Source organism: Caloenas nicobarica, chromosome 3 (assembly GCF_036013445.1).
Source record: "Caloenas nicobarica isolate bCalNic1 chromosome 3, bCalNic1.hap1, whole genome shotgun sequence".
NCBI classification, from domain to species: domain Eukaryota; kingdom Metazoa; phylum Chordata; class Aves; order Columbiformes; family Columbidae; genus Caloenas; species Caloenas nicobarica.
Genome location: NC_088247.1, coordinates 84,821,307 through 84,832,304, shown reverse-complemented (window position 1 = coordinate 84,832,304; position 10,998 = coordinate 84,821,307). Strand labels below are relative to the sequence as shown.

General features: G+C 42.3%; 2 protein-coding genes across 5 annotated transcripts in view; one reads left to right on the top strand and one right to left on the bottom strand.

Annotated features, from left to right (window-relative positions):
* The first annotated feature begins 257 nt into the window (after positions 1-257).
* On the top strand, positions 258-7,248 carry NDUFAF7 (NADH:ubiquinone oxidoreductase complex assembly factor 7). 3 transcript variants are annotated; one of them, XM_065633071.1, is made up of 10 exons: positions 258-380; positions 465-587; positions 761-841; positions 1,577-1,687; positions 2,705-2,915; positions 3,407-3,465; positions 4,192-4,305; positions 5,094-5,237; positions 5,551-5,724; positions 6,108-7,248. In XM_065633071.1, the coding sequence occupies exons 1-10, from the start codon at positions 258-260 to the stop codon at positions 6,318-6,320; spliced, it is 1,353 nt and encodes a 450-aa protein (XP_065489143.1). In that variant the 3' UTR covers positions 6,321-7,248. The 3 variants fall into 3 exon arrangements, with proteins under 3 accessions (XP_065489143.1, XP_065489142.1, XP_065489141.1); XM_065633070.1 differs by having other exon boundaries at positions 309-339; positions 421-587; positions 6,108-7,247; XM_065633069.1 differs by lacking the exon at positions 258-380 and having other exon boundaries at positions 426-587; positions 6,108-7,247.
* PRKD3 (protein kinase D3) overlaps positions 7,068-10,998 on the bottom strand; it is a 44,427-nt gene continuing 40,496 nt past the window's right edge. For both annotated transcript variants that reach the window (XM_065633067.1, XM_065633068.1), the window contains exon 19: positions 7,068-10,242. In XM_065633067.1, the coding sequence (XP_065489139.1) occupies positions 10,069-10,242 (174 nt within the window). In that variant the 3' untranslated portion in view covers positions 7,068-10,068. The remainder of the gene's footprint in view (positions 10,243-10,998) is intronic.

Here is a 10,998-nt window from a genome sequence, read left to right as displayed (position 1 = left end):
CGGCGCCGCGGGACAGCGGGAGCGCAGGTCCTGCAAGGGGGATGGAGGTCGGACGCAGGCCTCCCCGAAGGGAGGCGGCGGAGAGCGGCCGGGAGGCGTCTCGGAAAAATCTTACCGTCATTACAGTCTGTCCTAGCGGCGCTTAGCCGTTGCCTGGTCCTCACGCAGCGGCAGGACGGAGGGCAGTCACCCAGCGGCCAGGACCCGGGGCGGCGGAAGGGGAGGAGGAGCGGGCCAGGGCCGCCGCTGCCGCTGCCATGGTGCTGCTGCCCGCGCGCCGCGCGCTCCTCGCCGCCGCCCTGGGCCCCGCCGGCCGCGGCCGGCTCCCCCGCCACCCCGGTACCCGCCGCCTCTCCCGCCCCCCAGGAGCCGCGGGGCGCGCGCCGCCCCGCTGAGCCCCGCCCCCTCCTCTCCCCGCAGCTCCGGCGGCGGCGGCGCGCGCCTCCTCGGGAGCGGGGGGCGAGGCGGAGGCCGAGGGGCCCGGCCGGGCCCGCGCCATGCTGCGGCACCTGCTCCTCAAGCTGCGCGCCACCGGGCCGGTGACGGTGGCCGAGTACATGCGGGAGGCGCTCACCAACCCCGGCGAGGTGCGGGCGGGGCCGGGCCGGGGGCTGCGCTCGGTGGCGGCCTGCGGGCCGGGCCTGAGCAGCCGGAGCCCGGTGGTGTCGCCGCCGGAGCCCGGTGGTGTCGCCGCCGGCCGAGCAGCGGCCCCGCCGCGCCGCTCAGCGGGCCCTGGCGCCTCTCCCCTCTACCCCCGCAGGGTTACTACACGCGCCGCGGCGGCATCGGCGAGAGCGGGGATTTTGTCACGTCCCCTGAAATCAGTCAGGTGTTCGGAGAGGTAACGCGTGGGGCCCGCGTCTGTCTTGCGTAACTGCTCGTCATTCCTAGGCTAGAGGGGCTGGCGGGGATTTACAAGCGATCACCGGTGTCAAAATACTTGGACAGCAATGACGAGCAAGAGACATGAACCTTCGAGTTATATTTCCCAAAAGGAAAATTGGTTTTGAAGGAGAAAAGGGTCTTCTGTTTTTCTGGAAGATAGGGTAGTCCTTTCATGTGTTATAGTTTGGGACACCATCTGCGCTTAGTAATGTTTATTTTCATATAGAGCCTGTTTAAAAAAAAAAAAAAAAGTTATGGTAGTTTCTTCATATGAAAACTCTAATCAAAAATAATTTTCAGAGTTTGATCTGGTTTGTGTATCATTTCCAGTAGTGAAGATCGGCTAGAGGCCATTCTCCGTGGCATTTCCATAAAGGCACTGTCATGAGGAACAGCCATTCAGAGGCAGTTGGGCACTGACCTGCATCCGAACTTTAAAAGTTCTTGCACCTGCACCAGCCAGAAAAGAGTCTCACCCACTTGCTGGTGGAGAGTTGCTTCTGCTGCGCTGACAGCAAACTATTGCAACTTTAATACCTAAAGAGGGCAAAGTTATGTATGATTTTCCTTAACCTCAAAGTACAGAGAGAGAATATTGTATAGTATTTTCATTATTTTCAGGCAAAAGGCAGATGTCACTTTCCACAAGTTCTGAAGTTATTACTGTAACTCTTTGTGTTGTGTCTGTCAGTTAATAGGAATATGGTACATTAGTGAATGGATAGCCGCAGGCAAACCTAAAGCGTTCCAGCTGGTGGAAATGGGCCCAGGGCTGGGCACTCTTACTGATGATATATTACGGGTAGGTGAAAACTAATATTAATATTCTCAATTTCTGGCTTTATTCTGTGACTACACTGAAACCTGAAGGAATGAGGCTTTGCTATCAGGGTTTAACCTTCCCTAGTAAGCCAGTCATCTCAGTCAGGAGATTTGCAGCTTAGAGTCTAGTTAGAATACGTGCAAGTTTCTGCTGTTCAGCAGAGACCAGCTCTCTGAGTTCAAAGAACTTGGGCCAGGGTGCACAGACTGTGCAGACAAGTGTGTAATCTTTCAAACATTACTTGACAGAAGAAGAGGGTGGGAATATTCTGTTACAAACTATTTCTGTATAGGAAAGCATTATCCAAACTGAAATCCACTCAGGAGGGTACTGCTGTGTGTAACGGGGAGGGAGGCCTCAGTGCAAGCACCAGGAGGAAGAGGGGAGGACAGTCACCCAGGGGTGAAGTTGCATCTGTTCCTTTGGGATTTCAGGGGCTGATTTCTTCTGAGTTAAACCTTTCTGTTCTGTCATGCTTGCATGGCTATTAATCAAAATGCTACTGATTCAAAAACAAATTACTAATGGGATTTAGTACCTCAGAAGAACTTCTATTCTATTTACATATGTTAATGGAAAAGAACCCTAATAACCACAATGAAATGTAGGATATTAATTGCTTTTTGGTCATGGTCTCTGGGAAAGCTGACCCATTTTTCTCCTAATGCTAAATCCTCTGCAGGTACTGGAGCTACTCACTCTTAAGCTATTACTATTCTGAATTAGCATTTCATGTTGTCCTTAGAACTATATAATGCATGCTGTATTTTGCCAACTTTATTAGAAGTGTAGCAGCTTTTATTAAAATTGATGAAGAAATTCTCGTCTCCTTCTGGAGGAGCAAAGTGCAGTCTCTTTCACTGAGACTATTTTATTAAATGAAAGCTAACTAAATCTTGTATCTTGAATATAAATAATGAGATTAAAGGTTAATTCTTAAACCTTTAACGTATGCGGTGCATGACTGTGCCTAATAGAATTCATCTGCCTTTATAGGTCTTCAAGCAGCTTGCCTCTTTACTTAGTAAATGTGATGTCTCTATTCATCTGGTAGAAGTGAGTCCCAAACTCAGTGAGATCCAAGCACAGATGCTGACAGGAGGGAAGGTGCAGTCAAACCCTGAGGACAAGTCTGTTTACATGAAAGGCATTAGCAAGACGGGAATTCCCATTTTCTGGTACAGAGACGTTCAAGATGTGCCGCTAGGTAAGGAGCTTGAATGTCTTGCTACAGGGGCAGCATCCTTCCTCCGTTTGCAGCTTTTGATACCAGAGGACATCTCTGCCAGCCTTCATAATGGATACAAAAGTAGTTAACATACATATTTGTTCTTCTTGTACGAGTCTGAGGCAGCATCTTGGCTCATTTTCATAACTGCTACCTATTCTGACTACCTTCATTTTGGGATAGCTACCCAGTTTCATATATTCTGACTTTTTCTTTCTGTGAGAAACCATTTACTGGCTTTGTCTGAATCTCCTTTCATGAGACACCAATGTAAAATTCATGGACTGGAAGCTAGAGCTAGCTGTAGAAATGCTGTCTTTGATGTATCTAAGCTGGAACTAACAATAATTATTTCACAACCACATTAACTAGTTTAGCTCATTAAAATTCATAAAAACATCTTAATTTTCAATTGGAAGCTGCTATGGAAGCATTAATAACCTAATGCATTCCTTTTTACCTTCCCACAGGTTACAGCTTTTACTTGGCACATGAGTTTTTTGATGCCCTACCAATACATAAATTTCAGGTATAGCAAGAAGATTATTGTAATTGTGACTATCTACTTATTTGCCTTTTCTCTTTGAGGAAAAAGGGAATTAGCATGCCAAAATAGGCACATGCATTGTCTCTGGTGATAAAATACTTCTAACTTAATTTGGACAAATAAGGCTTAATTCAGCTGATACCTGTAAAAAAGTAACTGTTCTTGAATGGATAAAACTTGTAAAAAGCTAAAGATTTCTTTCTGCTAAGTCTCAAGTTCTCGTATTTCTTATGCTACATTAATGAAGTTCTTAATTTCCACATTATTTTATGTACTACTACTAATAAAGACTGAAGGGCTTTCATTTGAACAGTAATGAGAATAGCGAAGTAGCAGCTAATAACCATTTAGAAGAAACTTTCCTGTTCAATTTGATAATTAGTTTATGATAATCACTGGTAGAATAAAATATTTTATTTTGATAAGGTAAATGTTGCACTGTCAATAGAAGAGGCAGCATTTTTCTTAACATCATTCATTCTTTTTAAGTATAATTAAACCTGGATTTGTTGACTCTGCAGACGAGCCTCTACCACAAGCTTTTTCCAAGGCAGTTACTGGAATTAAATAGGAATGAATAATTGTTGTTAATGGCATATTATGTTCTTAAAATATTTGTGAAAATGCTTAACGCATTAGTTCAATCAACTAAAATACTGTTGTATCCGTTAAGAGTGTGAAAAAGAGTACTCTGGGTTCATTAAACAGAGAACAGAGAAAGGCTGGCGTGAAGTGTTGGTTGATGTAGATCCAGAAGTTCCTGACCAGCTGCGGTTTGTCCTGTCACCATCCAGTACCCCTGCAACACAAAACTTTATTCAGGTAAGGTTATGCCCACCAGAGTTCGTACTTGCATCCTTACCAACTCTTTCAAGTACATTTAATGCTTCTCAGTTACTTTGACAGCAAGGAGGGCTCTCAGTCTATAAATGAGTAAATACAGCTTACCATTTCTGTTCTGCAGAACTTCCACAAGCATTAAACTTCATATGCTGTGAAAATACAGCACAAAACCAAACATGAACATCAAACCCTGCAAAATCAGAGCTTAAACAGACAAAATGCTTCAGAGAGCAAAATGAAGCATCAAGTGTTCTGCATTGCACATGTCACATCACCACCTCAACAGTGGCCCTGCCTAAGCCAGCCTCTCAGCTCACTGCAGCTGGGTACTGACCTTTAATGCAAAGTGTCTAAGGTTTTTATTTTTCTAAAGTTCACTGGATTCTTAAAGTTACAAAATGAAATAGTTGAGATTAAAACCAGAGTTTCGCACAGAAAGGCCTTTCTGAAGCGTGCACACAGCCAAAGGGCTTTCAGTACCACAGTAATGCAGTTTCACCTGATGCAGGTATTCTTACTTGTTACAAAAATGTTCATTTCACCTGACTATAGGTTATAGAAGAGATGACTGAAATCCAGCACTCAGAAAACACTAATTGAAAATAACGGTTAGCAAAAACTAGCTCAAGCTCGAGGTAACCTACAAAGCACCCTGCACCTCTGTGCCCCAGTGAAGTGATGACAAGCACATGATGTCAGATGGGAAGAACTCTTGCCCTGTACCGGTTTGCTAATACAGGTGTTTTGATCTTTGAACTCTGCACTAGCCTGAAGAAACAAGAGATCATGTGGAAGTGTGTCCCGAGGCTGGTGTCATCATTCAGAATCTTGCCTGTCGTATAGAAAAGGGTGGTGGGGCTGCACTGGTTGCTGATTATGGTCATGATGGAACCAAAACTGACACTTTCCGGGTAAGTCATTTACCCTGAAATAAGAAGCCAAAATCCTCTGTTATCTTTTGTCACTTGGATCATTAGGTTCTTGTAAGAGAAAGGTCTTTGGTGGACATGAGCAAAAACTGAATAATTGAGTCTTATTTAATCAGTACCCATAAGGGTTTCTGTCAGATGGAAAGGGTAATCTGAGCCCTTGCTACATTTATCTCAAATTTTCAAGGTAAAATTTACTATTCTCGTCCCTCACACGCACAACTTAGTCTTTGCTAGCCCCAGCTATGGTAGCTAGGAGTACAGCTGAGTATAATCTTCCAATTTAATTTTTCAGGGTTTCCGAAATCATAAACTTCATGACGTGCTGAGTGCTCCAGGTACGGCAGACCTGACAGCAGATGTTGATTTCAGCTATCTTCGAAAGATGACACAGGGAAGAACAGCTACATTAGGCCCCATAAAACAGTGGGAGTTTTTAAAAAACATGGGCATTGACCTCCGATTGCAGGTACGATACGTGTACAGGTAGATAAACTCTCCTAATTCACAAGCAATACTCTAAAGCAGCAAGAGAGCTTTTATAAAAATCTGATTTTAAAAGAAAGCTGTTCAAAACAACATGTAGGTGTGAGATCAGAGAGTTGCTTCTCCTAGACCTAAGTTACTTTAGATCCCTCAAAGTAAACTGATCGTATTATATTTAGGAGTATTTAATGCAAAACTTTGCTACCTGTATCAATGTATGAGCTCCACCAAGGATCTCGCCAGTTCTACTGAACTCTATGGCACGATTACATGACTATAAGCAAAAAGGATGCAAAAAGAGATTGCAGGTGTGAGGGAATTGATAGGAAAGCAGGAAGTGCTGTAACCTACATTCTTTGTTTTTAGGTGCTCTTGCAGAATTCACGTGACACAGCAACTCGTGAGCAGTTACTTCACAGCTATGATATGCTGATGAACCCCAAGAAGATGGGGGACTGTTTCAAGTTTTTTGCCCTGCTGCCTCACCACAGACTTGCACGTCCTGACAAGAAACATAAGCCAGAATCGGAGTCTCCCTTACCGCCTGTTGCTGGATTCAGTGAACTCTTACTGAAGTAATTTCAAATACTACAGCAAAATGATAGTAGTAGCTTTCAACAGCAACTTATTAAATTTAAAAAAAAAAAAAAAATCAAAGTAAAATTAATAGTCCTGTATTTTATGGTCTCACACACTAAATGTTTTGCAATAATTTAGTCAGCATATAGCTACATACACAGTAAGAACTAAATATTTGGATTTACCTTTGAACTGAAAGCACATGAAATGTCACATTTCTCCTCCAGGCAATTTTCTCACAGCAATCTACATTTCGGGGCCTAACCCCATTTTGGCCGGGATTGCTATTTCAGAGTAAGTTTAATACAGCACGCTAAACCTGTTGCCTTACCTACATGGTATGTGTGGAAATGAAACACCGCACATACAGAAGTCTGTGTATGCAGAGCAGAGAATGAACAGTGTTTCATGGGTCTTATAATAGAGCTGAGTGAAGTTTTTACTAGTGGAATAAAGTTAAAACTTGTCAGTAACACACAGATATGCTATGGAGACTTTCAAGTTACTCAGCTTTGGTACTTGCTTAAAACCGAAAATGCCTTGACATTTTTGAAGATATTTCTAAAGAGAATGGCGACAGGAACCACGCAAAAAGAGTTATTAGTTCCAAAGCACCTGCTAACAGAATTTCCACAGTGGGGCATATCTAATGACAAATCCACAACCAAGGAAGCATAACAAAACATCTATGAACACGTGATGGGAGAGATAATTCATGTAAATAAAAAGAAAAAGTCTGATAGGGAAATAAATTTTATTTTCAAGCTTATCAGAGGATATTTACAAACAATGGGTTGTATAAAAATATAAAAGTACTTAACAGTGTCCTTTTGAGGCTATAAATCTTACATGAGCTTTTTTATAGCATCATAGCACTATTTCTTGAATGAACGTAACTTAATTCATCTAGGGATAAGGATATGAAACACTGTAACATACTGCTGTCAAAGTCTGCAGTAAAGGTAGAAAAAAGGAATTAAAAAAATCAGTTATTTTTACTACTCTGAAGAAAGTTTACTCCTAATGTACGTCCGATTTTTTTTGGTTCCTCGGCTACTAGCTGCTTGTGGCTACTACTGTCTGGCCCCATAAGTCTGCATACATGGTCAGGCAATCTCCTCCAAAGGCCAACAGCATTTTTTTTTTTAATACAACTTCAAGAATAAATAACTTGTATAATATTTTGGAGCAGAGCAGACTTCATGGGGAGAGATATCAGCCAGGCCTTCTACTTCATTACTAGCCCTTCCTTCTGCCATTCCTGTTGTGCTTTTTCAAGTGACCAAGCTGGCTTTTTTCCTCCCTTAAAACAAACAAAAAAACCCACAGGAAAACCTGAAGTGACAGCTCAAGTATAAAATCTGACGCTTAAAACCAGACTGTATTTACAGTTTGGATGGAAGATAGCAATGGCTTCACTGAAATTTGGTCACTTCAGAAGTGGAAATTGAAGGGGCGGGGGGGAATAATAATTTAAAAAAAAAAAAAAAAATCACTGCTTCCCTTGCCTAGTCTGGGCAAATTCTAGACTACCAACTGATTGTTCTGGTTCCAAAGACAAAAAACAGCGCCTCTCTGAAGAATCAGTCCTGAAACCCTGCCTTAACAGGATGGCAAAGTTGAGGGATAAATTCTGTCCCTTTGAATTCCTTTGCACCACCTTGACAGCATTAAAGGGGGAGGATAACCCCAAGGGCAGGAGAGAGGCAAGTCCCATGGCAGGAACCTGAGAAAAACGTGCTAGGAGAGAGGACGCGCTGTGGTTGGAAAGGCTGAAGTGCTCTGCCTGCTGCTGGCTATAGGGAACTGCTGTACAGATTGCACCAACGTTTTGTCCGAAGCATGGTGTATCCTGACAGGGAAGCCAGAGTTCAGCCTTTACCAACTTGAACACCTACAAGATTCAGTGGCAGTTCAGGTAAGGGAAATAGGAAAAGAAAATGTGCATCAAAGACCCAAACCTACCTGTGGGTACATACTTGTGCAACTGCCACTGACTTTACTGCCAGGTCATTGTCATTGCAAGCAGCTGCCAGCCCTGGAATAACCGTGTAAAAATTTAGGTATATCTAACAAGTTAGAAAAAGCCTGCTCACCTGCTTCCTTACCTGAATAACAGCAGTAGAAAAAAATACTTATGTACAGATACACACACAGAAGGATATCTTTGTAGGAGAGAGAGGAGATACCCCAAAGCCTCTCACTGACTTTGCAGTTCAAGCCTGTATCAGTGTTTTGAGTATTTCAAACCAAGCTCCAGTTAAGCAGCTTGGCACACCAGTGATATTTACAGCACCTTCCAGAAGCACAGTAAGATTCCACCTTTTCTATTTTTTAAAATAGGACAAAAACAAAACAAAACCAACCTCTTCCATTTGCATTTAGCATCCACGGCCTCAAACATTTTGAAATACCATGAACTGTAACCATTATACCATCCTCTGAGGGAACCATTTCCACAAAATACTGCTGCTTCCTCTCTGTTGCGCCACAAGTCCAGTAAGTTATTGGGAATCCATCAACTGAAGCATCTGCTTAAAAAAACCCTGAATTCAGAGTTGGTTTTGGACTCTTCATTCAGCTCAAACAACAACGCTGAGCACAGTGAAGACGACAGAAGGGGCTGCAGGTTAAGGTCAGAAGGCAAAGCCCTTTCTCCTACAAGCCAGCTGCCCTGGTAGAAGGAACAGGTGATTTGACGTCCACTGTTACTCCTAGGTTTTGAGCAGAGTTAAGACACAAGCTAGCAGGCTACAAACTACTCCTGATGCAAGTCCAAGGAACCTTAAAAAAAATAGAAAAATCTTAGAAAAATTTAAAAATCTAATTACTCCAAACAACAGAAGAAAGCTGCGTGTATTTTTCCCTAGTCTTCCACATCATTCTGCGAGAAGCTGTTTTTCCAGAGTGAAAGGATATGCTACATCGAGTCTGGTGTGCTCTCTGTGCATCACTTGTGTGGTTTGAAGGCAAAACGCCTTTGGTGTCTATCCATGACGTGTGCCAGCCTTGCACAGCAACACACTGTTGTGGCTTATTGCTCTGTTTTAACAGACAAACTAAAGGACTAGCATAGCTTTGATAGCCATCTCTTCAAATTGTCGGCCAGCATTTCAAGAAGAATATAAGTAGCTATAGGGTTTTCTTTTTTTGGGTATCCAGAAAAAGTTAAATTCAGGCAAAGTTAACTGTCTTTAACAGCAGCAAATTATTCCTTCATCTGTGGAACTGTACTCAACTTAAACCACCGTGTTTTGCTATTAGCCAAGGTATTCTGCACTGATTTCTTTTTACAATCTCTTTTCACCATGCACAGTTTAGAAAATGGGAGACATATCTAAGTTACAGAAAACAGTCTTCTATGGCCTAGTAAATAGGGATTAGAAAACCATTATAAAATCCTTATTGTGTAGGCTATAAAAAAAAAAAACAAAACACCCTTGAAAAAACACACAAACCATTCAGTCTGTACACACTGCACCTCACTAATGGCTTTGTAGCCACACAGCTTGGTGAAATGTTACCCAACAGGGCTTATCCCACTGTCCAGTAACTACTCATACTTTAAGTCAGAGATGGAGAAAAGCTTGTCAGACAACAGTCTATTCTTATGTCAATGCAGGATCCTCTGGGGCTTTATGCACTGAACTATGCGTACAGCATTCAGAAAGAGCAACAGTTGTTGCAAAACTTATCTTCGGTTTGTCTGCAGCGTCCTTCTTTGCTGCAATTTTGCATAATGTATAAATCAAGGGTCTTCCTCCATGTCATCTGGATTAGGAGCCATAATAAAATGCTGAGGGTACTCAAGGTTGTGCTCATAAGCATGTTCTTTCCAGCGTGCATCATCACTCTCATGAGTAATATAACGCTCTCCAATGCGTGTTTCAAATTCTCTGAGGTCAAGCCACGTCTGATAATCCTAAGGAATAAAAGAGATTTAAGGAAGCAATTTAAGAAACAGCAGCACTACATTCCCATAGATGAATTCTGCAGTTTGTCTCTACTTTTAGTATAAATAGCCATATAATCAACAAGATCTGTTTAAAAAAAACTACCACCTCTCAAGCAAATACCCCAACAGTGTCCACAAAGAATGGTTCAAAATCAAATAGGCTAGTATCTAAGGTTGTAATACTGTAAATCATTAAAGCTTTTTGCAAGAAGACAGCTATGTTACCTTTGTTATTATATAAAATTAATTCTGTGTATGCAAATACATGAAATTATACTTGTTCCAATATTGTTTGTACTCAAAATCAACTGGATTTTCCCCTTAATGTCTTTTAAGTTATTTGTATGTGTGGATATGTGCACACAGTACTGTGAAAGCAACCTGTGTCAAACAAGCAGATAAGTTCCATTCCAAACAATTATCTTCTAAAATGACTACAAGGTACAGCACACACCAGCCTGTGTGTCCGCTTCAGCACGGAACAAACAATGTTTGTCTCCATACTGATCTCAGTGGGGCTCTGCACACTCATCACACATTCAGGAGAGGGCCAGAAGAGTAAAACTCTCTGTTAGTATCAGACAGACCATAAGGGCTGGGAGACAAAATTTTCCTTGAGGAAAGAAACGGTTAACAGACAGGCAGAATCCTGGAGCACATGGAATGTAAAGCTAAAACCAGAAATACTAAAGGCTCCATGAATGCTTGTTAACAAACTTTGAT